Source organism: Gorilla gorilla, chromosome 20 (assembly GCF_029281585.2).
Source record: "Gorilla gorilla gorilla isolate KB3781 chromosome 20, NHGRI_mGorGor1-v2.1_pri, whole genome shotgun sequence".
In the NCBI taxonomy this organism is placed as follows: domain Eukaryota; kingdom Metazoa; phylum Chordata; class Mammalia; order Primates; family Hominidae; genus Gorilla; species Gorilla gorilla.
In genome coordinates this window covers 45,240,980-45,266,351 of record NC_073244.2, presented here as the reverse complement: position 1 = coordinate 45,266,351, position 25,372 = coordinate 45,240,980, and the positions used below count along the sequence as shown (strand labels likewise).

The 25,372-nt window shown below is 40.3% G+C and overlaps 1 protein-coding gene across 6 annotated transcripts in view; it reads right to left on the bottom strand.

Annotated features, from left to right (window-relative positions):
- Positions 1-774: 774 nt before the first annotated feature.
- LSM14A (LSM14A mRNA processing body assembly factor) overlaps positions 775-25,372 on the bottom strand; it is a 60,712-nt gene continuing 36,114 nt past the window's right edge. The window contains exons 4-11 of one of the 6 annotated variants that reach the window (XM_031004238.3): positions 19,807-19,929; positions 13,537-13,713; positions 13,176-13,241; positions 9,287-9,469; positions 8,979-9,150; positions 7,122-7,353; positions 2,410-2,466; positions 775-1,509 (exon numbers count right to left, since the gene is read on the bottom strand). In XM_031004238.3, the coding sequence (XP_030860098.1) occupies positions 2,443-2,466; positions 7,122-7,353; positions 8,979-9,150; positions 9,287-9,469; positions 13,176-13,241; positions 13,537-13,713; positions 19,807-19,929 (977 nt within the window). In that variant the 3' untranslated portion in view covers positions 775-1,509; positions 2,410-2,442. The remainder of the gene's footprint in view (positions 1,510-2,409; positions 2,467-7,121; positions 7,354-8,978; positions 9,151-9,286; positions 9,470-13,175; positions 13,242-13,536; positions 13,714-19,806; positions 19,930-25,372) is intronic. The other 5 variants (XM_055368913.2, XM_004060468.5, XM_055368912.2 and 2 more) reach the window with 5 other exon arrangements.

Here is a 25,372-nt window from a genome sequence, read left to right as displayed (position 1 = left end):
CTGCCTTGTAGAGCTATACAAAAGATATAAAATTAAAATAAAAAATGTCAACCAGCCTTAAATATTCCAATTCTCCTACAGTGCAGTTTCTATCTTTATCACTACTGAATGCTTTAAGGAGAAAGTTAATAAAACGATCAAAATATTAGATAAAAATATTTAAATCTTTGGATCCTTTTATTCCATGGCCTTCATAAAAACACAAAAGTGGCCAGATTTTTCCCACTAGAGCTTAAAATATCAAAAAGATTCACTAGTAATTTATAATTAGCAATGAACTCTATACTGAGTCATCTGTGGGTCACAGGCCCAAGGACCAGTGTGGCCGTGTGTTACAGGCTACCAAAATAATCTAGCACTCTGAATCCTCTTGAAATATGATGGAATGAGTCAAGGTATCATGACTAAATTCCAGGCATAATAGGAAAAACAGGTTCATTGATGCCTAGTTTTAAAGTCCTACAAAAGGGGGGGGAAGATTACTTCTTTGAAAATACAGCTAAGTACATTCTCATCTGTGATTATTTACATTTGTATACTGAAAATATCGATTATCTGCACAGATCCTGTGATATGCCATTTGCTACAAAATGAAGTTCTTACAATGAGCATGAATAATTAATCCTTTTTAGATAATGAAATAACGTATCAAATCTTCATCTATGTTCCAAACATTAAAAAAAATCAAAAATGTTAAGCCTGGAAAACTAAGAAAAAAAGACCCACCCATAAGGCTGCTGCTCAGCACATCAACTTCTGCAAGGACACAGTATGTTTGCTGACTTTAAAATGTTTATTCTTTAAAAAATTAGTTGCTTTTTATACAGCTATACAAAGTTCTTAATGTTTCTTTGGCAATGGAATATAATGGAATTTTACAACTATATAAAAAAGTTACCTTTGCCTAAGAAACAGTATTTACTGTGTGTACATAGTTGACTGACAAAATTCTCTACCATCCAGCACCCTAATTAATTGACGAAATAAGCAACCTCATATTATAGGATTCCCCAAAAGAAAGGAGGAAAAAGATACACACACACACACACACACACACGCACACACACACGCACACACACACACAACCTTCTGTGGCTCAAAACACAGTATCACGGCCCTATCTGCAGGCAACTTGCAATTGCCAAATACAATTTAGTGATTAAAAAAAAAACCTTTCAGTGATGAAAAAATACTTGTTAAGTCCCACTGAAGTACTGCTTTAGTTTAACTATACATAAGAAATTACTTAACCTTCTGCTATTCCAAATATATTTAATGCTCATGTTTTAAGATGAGCCTTCCACCCCCAAAAGTAACTGCATTTTATCTTTGAAATTAAGCGGAAAAACAAACAAAAAACAAAAACCCAGTGCTGGTGACAAATGTACAGCGAATTCACTTCTTCATTCTTTGCAAAGACTGAAATCAATGTTCAGGACCATGAAGAGCTAGAAATTCACCTATTTTCAGAGACTTGTTTGTAGACTATGCAGCAACTTTGTTGTCTTTCTAAAAAAGAAAAAAAAAATTTAGCTCATGTTCCAAATTATTGGTGTATTATTTCTTTTTACTTTGCTCAAGTTTATTTTAAATTATCTTTAAATATACTCCCCCACTTTTACTTTCATAGAAAAACCTGTCTCACTCATTTCCACGAAACTCTTTTTATAACTTCCATACTCAGTAGTACCTCATTGTTGACTGCATCTTCCAGTCAGTAGAGGTTAATGCAGTGGTGAACCCCACCCCAAAATACAGGCGTACTTCCTCATCTTTGGTTGTTCTCCCTAATAATTTTTTAAAAGCAGTGATAGGACTTAAACCCTCAACTCAATAGTCAAACTCATCAAATACAACTGTCAACACACTTTGAAACAAGTTTCATAAAATCCCCAAGTCTTTGATGTCTTTACTAAGCAATAAAATACCCAGTCAGTATAACATTTCTCTCCAAAATTTCATGCCAGGAGGAAGCAATGGTTTAAAAATCAATTTTACAAGGATAACTCTTAAATCTGAAATAAGCTCTGAAAAGTGGAAAGCTGACTGGGGAATTTTAAAAAAGTAACCAGTGAGGAAGCAATAAAAATCTCAAGATTTCCAGCGAGACTGACCCTAAACTAAAGGCCTGTACAAAGGGCTGGAGCCAAGGGCTTTTATTTTCCTCTAGACCAGCTGCTACCATATACCTGGTTTTTACTGCTGATTCTCACCCCAACTGTTAGAAACAGACATTTCCTAGGTGAGACTTAACTTCATCTGTGTATACAACACCAAAACATTTGCACTCTGTTATTAAACTGAAATACATATGGTATGGCATAAGTTGACAGCAATGAGCTACAAGATGAACCTGCTGTCCCCCACAAAGCCAACCTTCACACCTCCCAAAGTATTTGTTTTTTTTACCTTTCAGAAAGCAGTACGATCAATCCAGACCTTTTAGGGTCCAAAAGCTGTGGTTTTCTGAAAGGTAAAAAAAAAAAAGAGAAAGAGACGGGGACAGGAGAGGGAGAAAGGAGAAAATGAAAGGGGGAGAGGAGAGAGAGCATTATGCTGAGTCATTCAGACACCTTGTTGTCTTTGGACCCCATCTGAGGAAACACAGATGTGATCTTTATCACCCACCATGGTGGCTTAACCTCCCTGACAGCAGCATATAAAACAGGAGCTGGTTACATTATTATTGCTAGTCCTGATTTCCATTCTCACCTCAAAAAAGAATGGGCGGTGGGAGGGGGGAAACACCATACAACCAAACTTACCATAAGGTTATATTTCTTTCTTTTCTTTTTTTTTTTTGAGACAGGCCTCGCTCTGTCACCCAGGCTGGAGTGCAGTGGTGCGATCATGGCTCACTGCAGCCTTGACCTCCCAGGTTCAAGTGATCCTCCCGCCTTAGCCTCCTGAGTAGCTGGGACTACAGGCATGTGCCACCACTCCAGCGAATTTTTAAACTTTTTTATAGAGATAGGGACTCCTTATGTTGCCCATGCTGTCCTTGAATTCCTGGGCTTAAGCAATCCTGCCCTGGCCTCCCAAAATGCTGGTATTACATGTGTACACCATTGCACTGGCCTATATTTACAATATTACCCTTAAGGAAAATCAGGCCACAAGTCAAGAGAGTGAGTTTTGGATTTGTTAGCTTGTACCTCAATCATGACAATTAACTTCTTGGGGTCCTTAGTTTCCTTATCATCTAATGTGAGTATGGTAGCATAGAGATTCTAGTTTGGCTGATTCTTTTAAGGATTCTAAAACTTTATGATTTTATCTTTACCCATGTTTTCATTAAACAACCAAGCTCATTTATGCTTACCCCCAAACCACAATGACTCATGCTAATATAGCACAAAAAATAAAGCCAACTCATTTCATGAAGGCTGCAGAAATGTCATCCATGTCCATCTCTGGGAGGAAGTGTTAGATGTTTCAGATTCAAGTTTAATCTTCAGTGGTAAATCTCCTTTATTTGACAGTGATCACTCACCATTTTCTACCTTTAAAGGTGCCAGGTGAAATGATTTTATGATTTAGGAGGTGTAGGGCTGCTGGGTTCGGGGCTCTAGTGGCAGATGAAAGGATTATTCAACTCTGGAATGAACAATCAAAGGCTAGCCACATTGACAGACCTTTGGCCTCACTGAAGGCTGGAGTGGCAAATTCCTAATCAACATGATAAGCAATTACTTCAAGCCCACTATGGCTCCATGTCGAGCTGAGTGTTGTCGTGGAAAGAAAAGTAGAATACATATTCACTAAAGCCAAGAGGTTCTCATCTAGCTGGTGATGCAGAACAAAACTAAATACAAAAAATAGGGAATGTGAGTGTATTTAAAATGTGTGCCAAAGAAAGCAGATAGCCACAGGTCAGAAGAGGAGGAAATCAGTGTAGGAAGGAAGAGAAGACAGAGCAAAACTTGAGCAAGGCTGTAAAGGATAAGTGAAAGGGGGGACCTGACTTTTAGCTATGTCTGTCTCCCACCAAAATGTAAACATCAAAAGGGCTGGGCCTACATCGGTCAGCACCAATGCTCAACATAGTGCCTGGCATATCTGAAGAATTCTGTATATTTGGTAAATGAATGGGGATGGAGTTGGAATCAAGCACAATGTGTATGTGAGATAACCATGAGGCAGCTTGCTTGAATCAGATAGGTTAAAGGGTAATGAGGAATGAGGCCAAATATATCAAGTGGGATCCTCACACAATTAAGAAGAGCAGGGACTGCAATGTCACAACTGAGCCTCCTAAACACTGGGCCATGCCTGAGGGTTCGCTGAGTCCATCACTCCTGGAAACACCTAAGCAGAGGCTGGACTATCTGTCAACGATACAGGAGCGTAGACAAAGATGCATGGAGGTAACTATGACAATGCATTTTCAATTCTGCAATATACGTGATAGGAGTTTTACAAAAGGCTCAAAATGATAAACAGCGTGACATGGTTGTCAAAAAAATGTTTGTATTAGTAAGCACATGGAGCACACACAGTTACTGCATGGAAGGTTTGTTTTTTCCTTTTTTTGAGACAGAGTCTTGCTCTGTCGCCCAGGCTGGAGTGCAGTGGCGTGATCTTGGCTCACTGCAACCTCTGCCTCCCAGGTTCAACGATTCTCCTGCCTCAGCCTCCCGAGTAGCTGGGATTACAGGCGTGTGCCACCACGCCCGGCTAATTTTTTTTATATTTTTGGTAGAGACGGGGTTTCACCATGTTAGCCAGGCTGGTCTCGAACTCCTGACCTCAGGTGATCCGCCCACCTCGGCCTCCCAAAGTGCTGGGATTATAGGTGTGAGCCACCACGCCCAGCTGAGATTGTAACAGAACATCCCTGGGGCGGGATGGATGCCCTTGGGAAGAGTAAGCTCCCAGCCCCTATAAGAGATACTGCAGAAGAGGTTTATGTTTTAACCAGGTCAGACCTCTCAGATGTTTTCCAACTCTGAAAGTTTAATGATCTTTAAAAGGTGTTATTTCAGAATAAATGGTGCAACTCTTTATTCACAAATGTCAAAACCAAGGGTCTGAAAGGTCATACTAGTTAACTATTGCTATTATTCTCATCTGGATCCAAGTCTAATTTAAATGTACTTTTTCTCAGACCAAGCTGACTCAATGTGGTCTTCAACAAGGAGTTGTCATAGGTTGTTCAAAATGTAGCTGATCTGCCTTAAAGTGGGGTAAAGAGAGACGAAGGTCTGAAGCCCAACTGATGGGTTACCATGGTAGTTGACAGGGACATCTCAAAGGAATAAATGGCAACAGGCCACAATCATGGATACCTCTAGTGCCTGGGCAGTATACCATGAGCCAACATGGAACACTGGGAGGAGGCAGAGCTGAGATGACTGGAGAGAAGGAAGATGATGAGATCAGTCTGAGGAAGGTTAAGCTGACAGCAAACAGTGCAGATAGAGATGCGGTGCAGAAACATATAGAGTCCAGGACAGGCTTACAAAAGGGAGGATGGAACAAGCACCATGGCACACCTATAAACCCAGCACTTTGGGAAGCTGAGGTGAGAGGATTGCTTAAGCCCAGGAGTTCAAGACCAGCCTGGACAACATAGTGAGAGTGGGACCCTGTGTCTACAAAAAAAATTAAAAATTAGCTGGGCATGGTGGTGCATGCCTGTAGTCCCAGCTACATAGGAGGCTGAGGTGGGAGGACTGCCTGAGCCTGGGATGTTGAGGCTGCAGTGACTTATGATCATGCCATTGCACTCCAGTCTGGGTGACACAGCAAGACCCTGACACCCTCCACCCCCCAAAAAAAAGAATGAAGATTATTAAAAAATTAGGAAGAGTATAAATTGAAAACCTAGAAGAGTATTTTAAAGACTAGGAAGAAAGACCCCAAATTGGGTGGTTGGTCAGTGTCAAATATTGCAGAGGAGTTAATGGCAAATAAAATATGTGTGAAAATACTACTGCTGAATTCTGTAAGCAAGGTGTCACTGGCAAACTTAAGGGCAGTAACAGTGATAAGCGAGGGCTATTCTGGAGTTCCTAAGACAGATTCTCCTAGCTGGGAAGGTGATTTTGCAAGTCAGAAGTCCTGCAACTACATAAGGCCACCAACGGCTGGATGGCATAAGCTGGTGACTTGAGTATACTTTTTAGCAGTCTTGGCTGTGATGGCACAATATCAAAAGCATTAAAATTAACAGAGCAGGTCCAAAAGCCACTAATACTGATCTCTTTCCAGAGAGATCTCAACAATGGCCAGTTTTAAGTACTGGGCAATGGAACTCCTGCTAACAGGTCTTTCTGTTTCCAGCTGCCTGTTGCTACTACAAGTGGAACTCTTTACAAGATTTTGGTCCTTTCTGTTATAGCCCTTCCTCTCCACTACTTCTAAAATCAATAAACTAAGATAGTTTACTGTTAACTGAGATAGTTACTATGCTGACTTAATTTACAGACACCTGTCAAAAGCTACATTATACACATAAGGCTACTATACAGAGTTACAGAATTCTCTAGCAGTAGCTCCTGAAGGCCAATATATCGAAACATTTTCAATTTCATGGTGAAAGGAGAAAACCAGGGAAAATGTAGTGAATTTTCCACAAAACCAAATTAAGAGTAGCGACTCAGGAAACAACTTGCTGGGCTCAACACCCAGCACCATCACTTACTAGCTATGTGACCTTTCGCAAGTTACTTAATATCTCTATACCCATTTCCTCACTTGTAAAATGGGGATAATAATAGAACCTACCTCACAGAGTTGATGTGCAGTTTAAATAAGTTAATATGTAAAAAAATATTTAAAACAATGTCTGGTACTTGGTAAATACTATATAAATGTTAACTGCTATTAAATGTTAAAGCTTGCCCTTCCATTCTGGGAGTATGTGCTTCCTAGATAGACTCTTTAGGTGTTAAAAGTATATTCTGTTAACATGAAATAAAGGTGATAATATACTGTCTTTTTTTGTATAATGTCTTTATATACACATCTGAATCACGTATATCCTCTACTGAAAAGTCAAAATGGAAGTTATTCTAATGTCCTCAAAACAATTCACCCAAAACAAAAACAAGTAAAAATGTTTTGAGTCTTGTAAAATGCATGTCAACCCCAAAGAATTTATTAACAATAACACTTACCCTATATTCAAAATCTGCAAACTCCCGGCCCCCACGACCTCCTCTGAATCCACCGCGAAATCCTCGAGGGGCAGTGAAGGTACCACCTCTGCCACCACCACGCCCTCTGCCACCACGGAAACCAAGACCTCCTCTGCCTCTGTATCCCCCACGGCCACGGTTTGGACGAAGTGGGATTCCAAATGTTTCAGCATTTAATCTTCTTTCTTCAGCCCAGGTTGGTCTCCGTTCTCTATTATAAAAGCAAATAATCTTCAGCATATCAGGTTTAAAAGAATATCCCTCAGCCAAAATACGCAGTGCTACTCCCAAATTAAGCCTAAGTAATTACTAAAGCTAATTAGAAATAAGCATCTTGGCTAGGCGTGATGGCTCACGCCTGTTAATCCCAGCACTTTGGGAGGCCGAGGGGGCGGATCGCCTGAAGTCAGGAGTTCGAGACCAGCCTGGCCAAAATGGTGAAACTCGTTCTCTACCAAAAATACAAAAAATAGCTGGGCGTGGTGGCAGGTGCCTGTAATCCCAGCTACTTAGGGGGCTGAGGCAGGAGAATCACCTGAACCTGGGAGGTGGAGGTTGCAGTGAGTCGAGATCGAGCCACTGCACTACAGTCTGGGTGACAAGAGGGAAACTCCACCTCAAAAAAAAAAAAAAAAAAGCATCTTATCTAAGTTATCACAAGTTGTTCATGGCATATGAGTTCAATATGTTCCTGTAATACTCTGTTAAACTTCATGTGAACACATGACTGACATTAGTTTCTTGCAAATACACCTGATAAACATAGTAACAGCTCCAAAATAATGGAAATTCAGATATAATGAGATTGGTAATTGACTTCGCTTTCCACTCAGCCTCAAGGGAAAAGAAGGTAAAGTCAGACAGGGAGGCCTTGTCTTGGGAAGCTAGGAGATGGAAGGTGGGCCCTTAGGTCCCCATTATGTTGCTGGCCCAATCTATGGACCCGATATCAATTAACCCAAGAAGTATCTGAATTATTGCTGCTGTCATCCAGCCAATCGTGGGACTCAGAATTATGTCCATCCATGTTTATATTGAAGCAAACAACTGCCACCAGAGGGCACCAAACTTCAGCCAGGACAAGGACAAGGACAATTTGGATTGGGCAGGAGAACCTCTAGAACTGTTAGTTCCCCACACTGGGTCCTTTAATTAACCTCTCAATAATTTGCCAATTTTCTGGACCCACATTTACTACAATCTGGCAGTTTTATGGTATCAGCAAACTTCAAAGTAGATTAGCATTTCGGTTCTGGCTTCATTTGAACTGTAACATAGAGGGGTGAAAAAAAGGTCCTACTTAGACATTACCTAAATGCTTGTTTTAATTGCTAATATTCAAATATGAATATATCCTTAAACAAAAGTATATGGTTATTTCTTCTTTTGAATGAATAATTTAGAACTTTAGTATATATTTTCTTTTAGCAAATAAAACATTAAAAAATCAATTATGGCCAGGTGTGGTGGCTCACGCCTGTAATCCTAGTACTTTGGGAGGCTGATCTTGAGGCCAGGAGTTCACGATTGGCCTGGGCAACACAGCGAGACCCCCATCTCTACAAAAAAATGAAAAAAATTAGCCGGGTGGGGTGGTGTGCAACTGTAGTCCCCTCTACTGAGGCTGAGATGGGAGGATTGCTTGAGCTCAGAAGCTTGAGACTACAGTGAGCTGTGACTGCACTGCTGCTCTCCAGCCTGAGTAACAGAGTAAGACTGTCTCAAAACAAAACAAAACAATTATGGTAGTATTCATTAAACCTCGTGAATTTACATGAAACCATTTTACACTTCAATCAATATCATAAGAGCAAAAGAACAGCTTAAAAACTGTACCTATTGTCATCACAAGAAATATTATCAAAGAAGGATTTAGTTTTGTCATAATAGCAATTAGGTCCAAGTGGATCTTCTTCATCGGCATTTCCTTCACTGTTTTGGGTATCAACTCCTGAGTCTCCTTTATCTTCACCATTTACAGGCTTCTCCTGTTTCTCAAGTTTATCTTCTAAGGACAAACAAAAGCACATATCATAAAAGTCAAGACAGCTAATCTGAATTACATAAAAACACCTAATCTGAGAAACATCTGTAATTCACAGATCAAATAAGATTATTTTCTGAAAAGAAAAATCAAAGCTTACCTTTTAATTTAAGTTTATTATGAAACTCTCTGTCAATCTCTTCCTTGTTGAATTGTGCATTTGCACTTTCAAAGTCAAAGTCTTTCTCAAATTTCATTGGCCCATCTCGCCGAATACCAAATCTTCCCCTGCCACCCCGATGACCCCCACGCCCTCTCCTTGGAGCTGAAGGAGCACCTGGAGCTATGATAATAAAGAATATATACAAAGGACATTCAATATGTAATAGCTGGTTTAGCACAGATGTTGCTATTGTGCTCTTTAGATTCAACAGTCAACAACAGAAATGCTTACAGGTCTCTCTATATATTTTATTGTATTTGTATTTTTTATACAAAATAAAAAATTAAGTTTCACTAATATTTAATATGTAGACTGAGAATAGCTCACACAAAATTTCTAAACATTTGTATTTATGGAGTCCACACTCACATGTGTTACTGACAGAGTATACAGCCAGGCAAGTGTGGAGGCTTCTGCACTAAATTAATGTATGCTCCTTGAGGGCAGGGGCTTTGTTTTCCTTACTGCTATATCCCCAACACCGGCAAACTGAAGTGCCAGACACACAGTGGGTTCTCAAAATGTAGAAAGCCTTTTATGGAAAGAATAACAGGAACCAAGATTTATAGTAAGAAAAATAAACACTAATCGGCACAAATTGCAAGAAAATAGGTGTTATTTCCACATCACAGATAAAAAACAGACAAGCACCAATCCTTACTGACTCAAAACACTTCCTACTCCATCTTTACTGTGTCTCTCCAGATGGCTCTATATTATTCAAGCCTTCCTGTATCTACACATTCTCTCTCCTCTATAACACAGTAAAATTTCAGCCAATCATAAGAGACATGATAAAGCAATACAAAGCAGCATAATTTATAGTGAAAAACGTGGGAACCCAAATATCCAACACAAGAAAAATGACTAACAAGAAAAAAACAGAGGAAGAATATTTGATGTTAACTGAAAAACACAGAACAGAAACCAGTATGAGTTTAATGATCACAATTGCGTGAAATGCTCCACACATACTGACAAGGATGAGAAGTGACTACAGGGTAACAAGATAGGTTTGCGCTGTTTGCTGAGGTTTGGCAAACTGCCTGGGTTTGAGAAAACAAACCACAAAACCCCACAGCAGCATATCCAGACATAAATCTAGATAAGTAGGATGTTTGAAACATTCACCTCTACTATTAAAAATGCCTCAGCCACAAGCCAGAATTACACCATGATCCTTCTGTCTTAAAAAAAAAAATGTTTTGGGGCCAGGCGCGGTGGCTCACACCTGTAACCCCAGCACTTTGGGAGGCCGGGGCGGGCGGATCACGAGGTCAGGAGCTCGAGACCAGCCTGACCAACAAGGTGAAACCCCATCTCTACTAAAAATACAGAAACATTAGCCAGGCGTGGTGGCGTATGCCTGTAATCCCTCCTACCCAGGAGGCTGAGGCAGGAGAATGGCTTGAACCCGGGAGGCAAAGGCTGCAGTGAGCAGAGATCGCACCACTACACTCCAGCCTGGGTGACAGAGCGAGATTCTATTTCCAGAAAAAAAAAAAACAAAAAAAAAAGGTTTGGGTATAGATGTCTGTGTCTGTAAAATCTACAAAAAAAATCTGGAAGAATATGCACTGTTCTGTTAATGAACCTCTTTGGTGGGGTGAGCTTTGAAGGGCAATGAAAGATAGTATGGCAGTTATTTTATTTTGGGAGGGGAGCGCTCTCTTTTTCTGAATAAAAAGGGTAAAATATAATGAGTCAAATTAAACAAAATTCTGTATTCCATGGCATATGTAGTCCCAGCTACTCAGGAGGGTGAGGCAGGAGAATGGCATGAACCCAGGCGGTGGAGGTTGCAGTGAGCTGAGATCGTGCCACTGCACTCCAGCCTGGGTGACAGAGGTTGACTCTGTCTCAAAAAAAAAAAAGGGGGGGGTATATAAAAATATATATATATAAATGTAGAGGAGAAGAGTACATATACATCTAAAAATATCATATCTAGGTTTCTAAAATTAAGTGAAAGATCATTTTTCAATCATTTTCTAAATAAGGTAGATTATACATTCCCTTTTTAATTTAGAAGAGTTGTAAAATTATAATTTATTTTCCATTAATAAATTTGAAAATATTAATAAAATGAATGATTTTAGAATGTTATATATTACAAAACAGATAAAGAAAATATGAAACCTTATTAAATCAATAATCATAAAAGAAAACTACAGCTCTTAAACAACTGATTCAAAAACAGGATCTGGGCTTAATTTTTTTTTTTTTTTTGACAGACTCTCGCTCTGTTGCCCAGGCTGGAGTGCAGTGGTGCGATCTTGGCTCACTACAACCTCACCTCCCGGGTTCAAGTGATTCTCCTGCCTCAGCCTCCTGAGCAGCTGGGACTACAGGCGTGTGCCACCACACCCAGCTAATTTTTCTATTTGTAGTAGAGACAGGGTTTCACCGTATGGCCAGGCTGGTCTCAAACTCCTGACCTCGTGATCTGCCCGCCTCGGCGTCCCAAAGTGCTGAGATTACAGGTGTGAGCCACCGTGCCTGGCCTCTGGGCTTAATTTTAATGAGGAAACGTTTCAAACTTGTAACATGAAGAAAATTCCATTCCCAAAGGCATAGAAAACAATGAAAACCAATTTTATAATCCTAACTTGAAACTGACACAAAACATAAGAACTACAAAAGTAGAAGCCATAGGAAAATGTAAATATAAACGAACAAATCCTTCTAGCAGGAAATACTCAAGAACATATTAAAAGATAACTGCCTGGCTGGATGCGGTGGCTCACGCCTATAATCCCAATACTTCGGGAGGCTAAGGTGGGTGGAAAATAAGGTCAGGAGTTTGAGGCCAGCCTGGCCAACATGGCAAAGCCCTGTTTCTACTACTACTAAAAATACAAAAACTAGCCGGGTGTGGTGGCAAGCAGCTGTAATCCCAGCTACTAGGGAGGCTGAGGCAGGAGAATTACTTGAACCCGGAAGGCGGAGGCTGCCGTGAGCCGAGATCACACCACTGCACTACAGCCTGGGTAACAAGAGTGAAACTCCATCTCAGAAAAAAAAAGGCCTACCACTAAGTAGAATTTTTTTCCAGAAAAGTAAAATTTTTTTTTTGAGACAGAGTCTGGCTCTGTCGCCTAGGCTGGAGTGCAGTGGAGCAATCTCGGCTCACTGAAAGCTCCACCTCCTCAGTTCACGCCATTCTCCTGCCTCAGCCTCCTGAGTAGCTGGGACTACAGGCGCCCGCCACTGCGCCCGGCTAATTTTTTGTATTTTTAGTGGAGACGGGGTTTCACCATGTTAGCCAGGCTGGTCTCGAGCTCCTGACCTTGTGATCCGCCTGCCCCGGCCTCCCAAAGTGCTGGGATTACAGGCGTGAGCCACCGTGCCGGGCCCAGAAAAGTAAAATTTTTTAAAATCTTTTTATTTTAAAGTAATTATAGAAAAGAAAAATGGAAAAACTAGTTCAGAGTCGTCCCTTGTGCCCATCACCCAACTTCCCAAACTCCAACAGTCACATCTTATATAATTATGGTACATTATCGAAACCAAGAAACTGACACAGGCACAATCTAATTAACTAAACTACAGACCTTGCTCAGATGTCACCAGTTTGTACATGTACTCATTTTTTGGTATGTCTTTATGCATAGTTCTATGATGTTCTACCATATATAGATTTGCAAAACCACCACCACAATCAAGATAAAGGACTGTTCTGTCACCACAGTGACACTCCCCTGTGCTCCTCCTTTACAGTCACAACCCCCGGCTTTCATTTTTTTATAGTAATTATGTATCATATATTTAAAATATTCTCCCTGTTGAGAAGCATAGAATATGACTTTTAGATCCAAGAACTTACCTACTTGTCTCTTGTTATCATTTCTGAGTTGCTCATTTTCTGGCCTTGAAACTTTGTGTACTTCAGCTACAGAAGAAGACAGGCAAAGTGCCAAATCAACTCAGGGCACATCATCAAAAACTTCCATAGTTAGAAATGCAAACAAACAAACCAAAAAACCCAAAACAAAGCCTGTGCAATGCCCAAAAAACTATACCCACACCACCACCACTTTGAGTCAAATTTGAAAGACCAAACATTCTATCATATTCAGTTTAATTTTCTGGGATCATTCACATGAAGTAAATCCTTCTAATGAAAATAAAGTGAGTGGAAAACATTGATCAGTCAATTAAGGAACAGTAAACAGCTAAAGTTCTACCTCGCCTGTGCTCCTGATTCTCTCCTGCCTTTTGGCTGGCAGATGGCAAAGGCCTGGTTGATACAGGACTCCTTCTCCCAACAGCTGCTGGAGCAGGTAAGTGGGCTGAGGCGGTCTGCACTGCTTGTTCCATGGTTGGGCTTTTTCTCAAAGGGTCTAACTGAGGGCTTGAGCGACCTAAAATGTAACCAAAAGATAAGAAACTACCCTATTGGGGATTTCAAAATAATCTAGACCCTAAAAAAAATTGTCCAGAGTTTTATTTCTACCAATTCAAATCCTTAGCACGAATTTGAATTAATCCACTTATCAGACCAGATATTAAGAATGGTATCCTTAGTGGGCTTGTCATTAGGTTAAAAATAAAAAATAATAATAATTTAAAAAAAACTTCAACAGCTTCAAAACAACTCCCTCCCCCTCACAATTTTATCTGTTATTTCTACTTAGTGGAAGAGTTTACACTAAAAAAAAAAAAAATTGCTGCCAGGTACGAGATTCCCTAGAATTATCAAAGGTCATGTTGTAGTCAGGTCAAACACAGGCTTTCGCCAATGACAACCATAAGACTATGGTGACTTGTTTTAATCTTTCTTAGTACTTTCTGTAGATGACTAAAACAATACCTTTACATCTATCTACAGGTATTAACTCCATTAAATTTCTATTATAAGAAAGTAAAGGGCCGGACGCAGTGGCATATGCCTGTAATCCTAGTCCTTTGGGAGGCTGAAGCAGGAGGATCGCTTGAGCCCAGGATTTCAAGACCAGCCTAGGCAACATGGCGAAACTCTGTCTCTACTGAAAATACAAAAATTAGCCAGGCGTGGTGGCGCGTGCCTGTGTTCCCAGCTACTCAGGAGGCTGAGATGGGATAGCTTGAACCCAGGAGGCAGAGGCTGCAGTGAGCCAAGATTGTGCCACTGCACTCTAGCCTAGGTGACAGAGCAAAGCCCTGTCTCATAAACAAATAAATAAATAAATAAATAAATAAAGTAAAGTAAAAGAACTACAAAGTTAGATAGGTGAAGTTCTTTAATGCTTTAGGGGCTTGGGTAATTAAACATAAAAACTAAAAGGCCAGCAAAAAAACAAACAAACAAAACCAAAAAACAAACAAAAAAAACCCTTCAGATAATTACACAGTAGCCATACTCATTCCTTGCCTTTTAAAAGATCTCTTGGCAAGTTTTTGCTTAATATGGGGTTTGGCTGGGCGCGGTTGCTCACACCTATAATCCCAGCAATTTGGGAGGCTTAGGTGGGCAGATCGCTTGAGCTCAGGAGTTCGAGGCCAGCCTGAACAACATGGCGAAAGCCTGTCTCTACAAAAAAAAAACCAAAATTAGCCAGGTGTGGTGGCACATGCCTGTAACCCCAGCTACTCAGGGGGCTGAAGTGGGTGGATTGCTTGAGCCTGGGAGGCAGAGGTTGTAGTGAGCCGAGATCGGTCCACCGCATCCAGCCGGGGTGACAAAGCTAGACTCTGTCTCAAAAAATACAAAAATAAAAGAGCCAAAACAAAAAATGGGGTTTGTACTTATACATTATATTTTTCCTTTTATGAGGTTGCCTGGTCACAGCATGAACTGAAGAATGTAACATCGGGTGCTCCCATCATGCTTTCTGTCCTGATAATGTTTGCTGTACATCTCTGCTTAGGTACTCACATCTCATAATTATTCCAAAATATAATGTTTTGCTTAAAAAAAATGCTCATTTCATGTAAAAAAATCCCCCAAATATGCTGTAAATGTTACTGTCCATCTGTGCATATTTGCAGGTGTCAAACAACTGGTGAGTGCTGACAATGCATTATTATGCACCTAGATGATTCAGGGATAATTTATTAGTAATATTTCCCCAATTTGTGATTATCTAAAGTATGCAATTACAAATGTGCAATACCATTTCAGCCATTAATGGCAAAGTTAGCCAAATAAATGATCATTTATCAAAACCCAGAAACCGACACAGGCACAATCTACTTAACATTTCAAAATTAAGTTACCACTAATAGAAGCATTACAATTTTTCCACTGGATTATAATGGGAAATCATGGTTTATATAAGTTTTGGCCTATGAAAAAAAACATTTTATAATCACTTATAAAACACATTTTGTTTTGTTTTTGTTTTTTAGAGACAGGATAGGGTCTTGTTCTGTCGCTCTGGCTGGAGTGCAGTGGCGCAATCACAGCTCGCTGCAACTTCTAACTCCTGGGGCCCAGTGATCTTCCTGCCTCAGCCTCTTGAGTAGCTAGGACTATAGATGTGCGCTACCACACCTTGCTAATTTTTTTTATTTCACGTGTCTTCCTGAAAAAGCCTACTGCTACAGTTAATTTTATGGTACTACATTAAATCATCTTATAAGTTTATAAAACTTCTTTATCAAGGCTTTTGAGAAAAGATCCTATGGCTCACAAGTACTACGGAAGTACAAGCAATGGGGCAATCGGAGCAAGTACAGAAACATTTGTTGTGTACTTAAAAAGCCTTTTCACTATTAAGGCCTACTAATCATCATGATGCCAGTTTTGTTATAAACAGGGAAATACAGGTGATACTGTGATACTGGATACATTATTAGGAATAAATCCAGAAGTGATTTCTGCATATTATAGACACACTCCCTTGAGCTATCTTCACAATCTTATCACACTTAAAAGAAAATTCTAGGAATTTAAATTTTGTGAAATTCAGCAATTTTAGTTGATAAAACTTAAATGCAAACTCTTAGGACTTGTCATTTGTCATAGCTTTATGTAAATACACCTCTTTCTTTTAATAAACACATACTTCAAAATTTTTAACATTTTAATCTATTTAAAATTTATATATTTTTTGGTGCTTAGTATGAGGGAAAGAATCTAGAGTGACTTTCTCCAAATGATCAGGCAACATTATTAATTGGAACAGACAGCCTTCTCTCCACTAATTTAAAATAATACCTTTATCATCTACTAAATTCTACTAAAAGAATTCATCTTTTAAGATGAATTCTTGCTCTGTTGCCTAGGCTAGTGTGCAGGGCCGCAATCACAGCTTGCTGCCACCTTGACCTCCTGGGCTCAAGCAATCCTCTAGCTTCAGCCTCTGAAGCTGATAGGCGCACACATCACGCCCAGCTAATTTTTAATTTTTTTAGAGACAGGGTCCTGGTATGTTGCCCAGGCTAGTCTCAAATCCCTGGCTTCTATCTTGAACTCGCAAAATGTTAGGGTTTCAGGCATGAACCACTGCACCCAGGATAAATTCTTACTTATACTCGGATCTGTTTCTGCCTGCCTATTGCTTTCTATTCATCTCTTTCTTTTTTCCTGCATTGCTACATTTTATTATCATGTCAGTAAACCCATTACTTTTATTTTTCAAATATGTCCAGCCACACTTCCATGTTTATTTTAAAGATAATCTGTTTTACTAAGTTCTCCTACTATTCTATTTGCATTGATTTTTAATTAATTTGCAATAAATTTGGTAACTATGAGGAGTAAAGTCTTCCCAACATCTTTTTTTTTTTGAGGGGGACAGGGTCTTGGTTCTGTCGCCCAGGCTGGAGTGAGGTAGTGCAGTTAGGGCTCACTGCAGCCTCGGCCTCCTGGGCTCAAATGATCCTTCTGTCTCAGCCTCTTGAGTAGCTAGGACCACAGGTGTCCACCATCATACTCTGCTTTTTTTTAAAATTTTTTGGTAGAGATGAAGTTTCACTACATTGCCCAGGCTGGTCTCAAACTCGTGGGCTCAAGTGATCATCCTGGCTTTGCCTCCCTAAGTGCTGGTACTGTTCTTGTTCTTCTATCTAGGAATAAGATATGTTTTTTCCATTACATGCAACTTTTATGTCCCTGTCTTACATTATTTATCATAGAAGTCGGTCATATTTCTTAGTATGACCAACTTATTTCTTATTATATATTTTGTATACAATTTCTATTTTGCATTACTGTAATCATCTTTTCTCCTCATTACATAATCAATGGATTAGGCTTTAGGACTATTAAATTTTTTTTTTTTTTTAAGATGGAGTCTCGCTCTGTCGCCCAAGCTGGAGTGCAGTAGCGTGATCTCGGCTCACTGCAACCTCTGCCTCCCGGGTTCTCCCACCTCAGCCTCCTGAGTAGCTGGGATTACAGGTGCACGCCACCATGCCCGGCTAATTTTTGTATTTTTAGTAGAGATGGGGTTTCACCATGTTGGTTGGCCAGGCTGGTCTCGAACCCCTGACCTCAGGCGATCCACCTGCCTTGGCCTCCCAAAGTGCTGGGATTACAGGCATGAGTCATCGTGCCCGGCCAGAACTATTGACTTTTGTATATTTAATTTACATTTTGCCTGTGCCTAATTTAAGTTCCTTATTAGTTCTCATTCTTCATGAATAATGCTAATTTCAATATTTATGCTTCTTTTTCATGTGTTCCTGATTTAACTAAAAATTCCAGAATAGGCCGGGCACTGTGGCTCATGCCTATAATCCCAGCACTTTGGGAGGCCAAGGTGGGTGGATCACTTGAGCCCAGGAGTTCCAGACCAGCCTTGGCAACATGGCGAAACCCCGTCCCTACAAAACTAGCTGGTGGTGCTTGCTTGTGATCTCAGCTAATTGGGAGGATGGCCTGAGCTCAGGAGGTAGAGGCTGCAGTGAGCCATGATCACACCACTGCATTCCAGTCTGGGAGACAGAGCAGGACCCTATCTCAAAAAACAAACAAACAATCTTTAGAATGTTTAAAAATTAAGCAAGTAGGCTGGACGCAGTGGCTCACATCTACAATCCCAGCACTTTGGGAGGCCAAGGCAGGTGGATCACTTGAGGTCAGGAGTTTCAGACCAGCCTGGCCAACATCACGAAACCACATCTCTACCAAAAATACAAAAAAATGAGCTGGGCGTGGTGGCACGTGCCTGTAATCCCAGCTACTTGGGAGGGTGAGGCAGGAGAATCGCTTGAACCTGGGAGGTGGAGGTTGCAGTGAGCCGAGATTGTGCCACTGCACTCCAGTCTGGGTGACAGAGCAAGACTCCATCTTAAAAGAAAAAAAAAAAAGAAAAAAATTAAGCTAATCAATATGAGTAACAGTAAGAACTATTTCAAAGTATCTTAAGTGAAATACATAAGATTATGTTTAGCATTGAATTTTTACCCTTAATAGCTTTTTAAAATACTGTCTTGTGACTATAGGTCTTTCTGAAATGACTTAACATTGTTTTACTTAAAAACAAAACAAAACAAAAACCATTCATATAAAGCAATGAACCAAAAATACCCATTTCTAAAGTGCATAAAAATAGATAAGGAAAAGCCGAGCATGGTGGCACAAGGCTGTAGCCCCAGCTACTGGGGAAGCTAAGGTGGGAGGCTTGTTTGGGGCCAGGTGTCCAAGGCTGCAGTGCACTATGATCACATCTGTAAATAGCCACTGCATTTCAGTTTGGGCAGCATAGTGAGACCTATCTTTAAAAAAAAAAAAAAAACCCAGGCCCAATGGCTCACGCCTGTAATCCCAACATCCCAACACTTTGGGGAGTCCAAGGCAAATGGATCGCTTGAGCCCAGGAGTTCGAGACCAGCCTGGGCAATACAGGGAGACCTCATCTCTAATAAGTAAATAAAAGAAAGAAAAAGATTAAGAAAAAAGGAAGAAACAAAGATAAGAATAAAAGGTATGGATAACCATTTAAAATTATGAGACTGGCTGGTTGAAGAGCAGAATCTTAAGAAATAAAACAATCCTTTAAGAAGCTTATTAAAATATAAATCCTCAGGCTCCAGGGATTCTGATGTATAAGTCTCAGGATTTAAATTTTTAAGAAGCACCCCAGATGATTCAGTTGTGGGTAGCCTACACTGAGAACCACTACTCTCCATCCTGTGAGGATGTTAGGGAAAATGTAACAGCACAATACAGTTTTTTTCAGATGATATTTCCAATTCATCTTGGACAGCTCAACTTTAATGGTGAGTCTGAGCCTAATTTGATATATTTAAGTGTTACATACAAGTTATATAATTGCTTTGCAAAAAAAGTCCAACTTAGAGAATGCTCAGCATTTCAGTTTCATGATCTAAGAACTGTAATAAGTCTAAATAGTGAGAGTCATTCAATAATATATTCATTGCAATACAGCGATTTGGAGAAAAATTTTAAAAGAGCCAAATAGAAATTATACACGTGATTTACAAGCTGCAAAAGCTCTTACATTCAGAAAGACAAAAACCACTATAAAAGTTTAGAATGGAAATATTTTAGGGATGAGATAGCTTACCTTGAGATAACTGTGTTTTTAGAGATCTTGTATCCTGTGTAAAGGCAGAACCAACCGCACTACTTTGGGGTAAGGTACCACTGTTTGATGTTTCTGTTCCAAAGGATGTCAAAGAGCTTCCAGCTTAAAGAGATGTTTTTAAATGATAAAAAAATTTTAAAAAATGTTTGACATTATTCAATGATATAAAGTAATGCAGCATTTTAATGACGGTAATTGTCTACCTCTCCCCCCAGCATCTGTACAAATTAATAATCTTGGAAATTAAAGTGTACTGAATAGTTTGGGAATTTTATGGCAATATGGAGGGCGGGGGAAGGGGGAGCCAATATACTGTCCACTATCCTTGGATGCAAGCAATGTTTATAACACATGGAGTGCTGTCCTAGGCAGTTATGCAGATGGGACAGCAAGGACCCATACCAACTAGAGAAGTAGCAGAAATGGTACATTCAACACCAACATTAAGGTTCAATGATTCTAATACTAAGTATCTGGACAAACAGCCAAATCAGCAGACAGGTTTACAAGGAGCTTTTTTAGCATTTCCAAGGCAATAGACAATGGACTCTGGTTTCAATGCTTCCCCTTAAGATAGGACTGTGAGGCTGCATTCTGCCTAAAGCAGCTGCAAAAAGTTCTGGCAATATGAGTAAAAAAGTCCCTAGAAAGGGCCCAATTCTCTGCCATACTAGGTTATATCAAATTTCTTCTCTAAGTTTCTACAGTACTTAGGGATCATTCACTTTTGATATACTGTGCTCTTTCCTTGGTATTTCATCTAAGCAGGTTTTCACTATATTTCAACAGTACCTCCCCCTTCCACAACCTCTAAATCCAACCTAAAGATGGTAGTCAGAGTGATTCTTTACAAAATATAAATGTAATAACATTATCGTGCTTTAGACCTTCTGATGGCTTCCACTGTCCTCAAGATAAAAGTTCAAACTATTCACTTCAGTTAATAAAACCTACCTCTTCTCCCATCATTTTCTATATTTTCACCAGTCTAGCCCACAGCAGAAGTTTATCCTTCTGCTCCTAAAACACATGAAGATTACAATCATGCCCCCTGCAATTTGCTCATTTTCAGGTTAGTCAACTCCAGTCCCTTCAACCATTACTCACTTCACATGGTCTTTAGGACACTCTCCCCTTCCTTTCTTGGACTCCTAATTTAATGAATTCTATTTGTTCTTATCCCTCTTAAAATGTGGCTTTAGGGCCGGGCACAGTGGCTCACACCTGTAATCCCAGCATTTTGGGAGGCCGAGGTGAGCAGATCACGAGGTCAGGAGTTCAAGACCGGCCTGACCAATATGATGAAACCTCGTCTCTACAAAAATTCAAAAATTAGCTGGGCGTGGTGGCGCATGCCTGCAGTCCCAGCTACTCAGGAGGCTGAGGTAGGAAAATTGCTTGAACCTGGGAGGTGGAGGTTGCAATGAGCCAATACTGGGCCACTGTGCTCCAGCCTGGGTGACAGAGTGAGACTCTGTCTCAAAAAAAAAAAAAAAAAAAATGTGGCTTCAGAAAGCAGCACAGTATCTTAGACAAGGGGAGCCACTGGGACTCCCTTGGAGGTGCAGTCCAGTCTGGCTGCAGCTCCAGTAAGCTCAGGAGAAGCCTAACACAACTTCCCACAATATCCCGGTAATGTGGGGACTAGCGCTTTCAAGAATTCTGTAGGGAGTAGAACCCATCCAGTTATTTCTAATATTCCTGGGTGATGACCAAGACATCAGCCACTTTGATGTATATTTGCATCTCCAGGCTGCTCTGTGTTTCCTCACCTGGCTTGGCCTCCCATTGCTTGTCCTCTGGATTATGCATTCAATGGTTAGAGCAAATCTCTTCTGTGAGTTCCTGATCATGCCACACCCCCCTCGCTCTACTCCAATTCTACTACCAATTTATGTCTATAATCTATTCCAAATTATTAATTTATAGTTTAAGCCAGGGGTCAAGTTTTATTTTTTCCACAGATAACCAGCTGCTGCAACACCTCTTGTTAAAACAGTCTTTTCTCTCCATTGAACTGTCTTGGTACTCTTTTAAGTATCTGAGTGGGTCTATTTCTGGATTCTCTATTCTTTATTCCTGGTCTGTTAATGTGGTAAGTTACAACTGATTTTCAAATGTTGCAGCTTCGCAGTCCTGAGATAAATCTTTGTCATCATATACACTCCTTCTTCTGAAGTGCTGGCTTCTACATCTAATAAACATTACTACGTTTATGTTCATGGGGGACAATGATCTATAATTTTCTTGTAACGATCTAGTCAGTTGGTATTTCAGTTATTTGGCCTTGGTTATAGGGTCAGCAAATATTTCCTCTTCCTCTATTCTCTGAATTTTCTTTTTTTCTTTTTGAGATGGAGTCTTGCTCTGTCGCCAGGCTGGAGTGCAGTGGCGCGATCTCAGCTAACTGTAACCTCCGCCTCCTGGGCTCAAGTGATTCTCCTGCCTCAGCCTCCCGAGCAGCTGGGACTACAGGCGCACGCCACCATGCCCAACTAATTTTTTTTTTTTGTATTCTTAGTAGAGACAGGGTTTCACCATGTTGGCTGGGCTGGTCTCGATCTCCTGACCTCGTGATCTGCCCGCCTCGGCCTCCCAAAGTGCTGAGATTACAGGTTTGAGCCACCGTACCCAGTTTTTTACTTTTTAAGAGACAGGGTTTTGCTCTGTTGCCTTGGCTGGAGTGCAGTGGCACAATCATGGCTCACTGCAGCCTTGAACTCCTGGGCTCAAGAGATCCTTCTGCATCAGCCTCCTGAGTTACTGGGACTACAGGCATGCATCATGGTGCATAGCTATCTGAAAGAGTTTGTGTAAGATTAGTAAAAATTATTTCTTCCCTAAATGTTTGGTAGAATGTAACAGTAAACAGTCTAGAATTTTCTTTCTGGGTGATTTTAAATTACTGTTTCAATTTCATTAGAAGATATAGAGATACTGAGATTTTATTTCCTCTTGTTTTGGTTTGCTATTTTTCAAGAAATTTGCCCACTTCATCCAAACTATCACATTTGTTGACATTCATATATTCCCATATTATTCTTTTAAGGTCTATACTGACGTCTACTCTTTCATTCCTGGTATTGGCAACTTGCTTGGTTGTTCTTTCCTTCCTTAATCAGTTTTGTTAGGGACTTATCAATCTTATGAAATAAAAATAAAAAATAAAAAAACCCACCCAAAACAAACTCTTGACTTTGCTGATAATATAATCTATTTCTATTTCATTGATTTCTGCTCTTATCTTTTTATTTTCTTCCCCCTCTACTACTTTTGGAATAATTTTCTTTCATTTTTTTTTTCCTAGCTGTCCCCTGGCGTCCTCACCAACTTTTCTTAGAGACATGGTCTCACTCTGTCACCCAGGCTAGAAGGCAGTGGCACAATCACAGTTCACTGCAACCTTGAACTGCTGGGCTCAAGGAATCCTCCCACTTCAGCCTCCCACGCAGTTAGGACTAAGGGCATTCACCACCATGCCCAGCTAACCATTTTTCCTACTATTTTTTTTTTTTTTTTTTTTGGTGAGACGGAGCCTTGTTCTGTCGCCCAGGCTGGAGTTCAATGGTGTGATCTCGGCTCACTGCAACCTCCGCCTCCCGGGTTCAAGCGTTTCTCCTGCCTCAGCCTCCTGAGTAGCTGGAATTACAGGCACCTGCCATCATACCTGGCTAATTTTTGTATTTTTGTAGAGATGGGGTTTCACCATGTTGGCCAGGCTGGTCTCAAACTCCTGACCTCAGGTAATCTGCCCACCTTGACCTCCCAAAGTGCTGGGATTACAGGTGGGAGACACCACAACTGGCCCTTTCCTAGCTTCTTAAACTGGTAGCTTAAAGCACTGATTTTAAAAATTCTTATTTTCTTTTCCTTTTTATTTGAGACAAAGTCTTGCCCTGTAACCCAGGCTGGAGTGTAGTGACGTCATCTTGGCTCACTGCAACCTCTGCCTCCCCAGCTCAAGTGATTCTCCTGCCTCCGCCTCCCAAATAGCTGGGACTACAGGCGCATGCCAAGACGCCTGAGTAATTTTTGTATTTTTAATAGAGACAGGTTTTTATCACATTGACCAGGCTGGTCTTGAACTCCTGACCTCAAGTGATCTGCCCATCTCAGCCTCCCAAAGTGCTGGGATCATAGGCATGAGCCATTGCACCCAGCCGAAAATTCTTGTTTTCTAATACATGTATTTAAAGCTATGAAAATTTTTCTAAACACTGTTTTAGCTACACCCACAAACTTTCTGGTCATTAAATTGAAAATAAAATTTTTTTAATTTAATTTTTTCTTTTTAGAGAAAAGGTCTAGCTCTGTCGCCTTTCCTGGAGTGCAGCGGCAGAATCACAGCTCACTGCAGTCTTGAATTCCTGGGCTCAATCAAGTCTCCCACCCCAGCCTCCTGAGTGCTAGGACTACAGGTATGTACAACCACAACCAGCTACTTAAATTTTTTTTTTTTTTTTTTTGCAGAGACAAGGTCTCCCTATGTTCCCCAGGCTGGTCTTGAACTCCTGGCCTCAGGTGATCCTCCCACCTTGGCCACCACCCAAACTGCTGGGATTACAGGTGTATGCTATCACATCTGGTCTAGATTTAAAATATTCTCTAATTTCCCTTGTAAATTCTCCTCTGATCCATTAGTGATTAACAAGTCTACTTGATACTAAATTATCTGGGGATTTTTCAAGTTAACTTTATTAATTTCAAGTTTATTTTGTGGTTTAATAATATACCATGTATGATTTTATTCCTTTTGGAATTTAGTGTGACTTATTTTATGGTCCAGCATTTGGTCTATATTGTTGAGCAGTTCATGTCTACTTAAAACAATATTCTGCAATTGTTGGGTATACTGTTTTATAAAAGTTACACATTTAGGACTGTTGTATCTTCCTGATGAACTGATCCTTATCTTTACGAAGAACACCCCCCCAACCTTTACCTCTGGAAGAAATCCTGATCTTTAAGCTCCTTTGTCTGATATTAATGTATGCTACACACTTTTCTTGTTATTGCTGTTTGTATGGTATACCTTTTTCTATTCTTTCACTTTCAGTGCATTTCTTATAAACATAATATAGTTGGGCCTTGTCTTTTTTTTTTTTTTTAATTCTGTCTGACACTCTCTGCCTTTTAACTGGAATGTTTAATTCCTTCACATTTTACCAAAGTAGATCTTTAACAATCTTTCTTTTTTTTTTTTTTTTTGAGACAGGGTCTCGCTCTGTTGCTCAGGCTGGAGTACAGTGGCATGATTTCAACTCACTGCAACCTTCATCTCCTGGGTTCCAGGGATTCTCCTGCCTCAGCCTCCTGAGTAGCTGGGATTACAGGCACACGCCACCAAGCCCGGCTCATTTTTTTTGTATTTTTAGTAGAGACAGGGTTTCGCTGTGTTGGCCAGGCTGATCCTGAACTCCTGACCTCAAATGATTCACTCGTCTCAGCCTCCCAAAGTGCTGGGATTACAGGCCTGAGCCACTGTGCCTGGTCTGATCTTTAACAATCCTTAGTTTAACATCCATAATGGTTGAAACACCCCCCT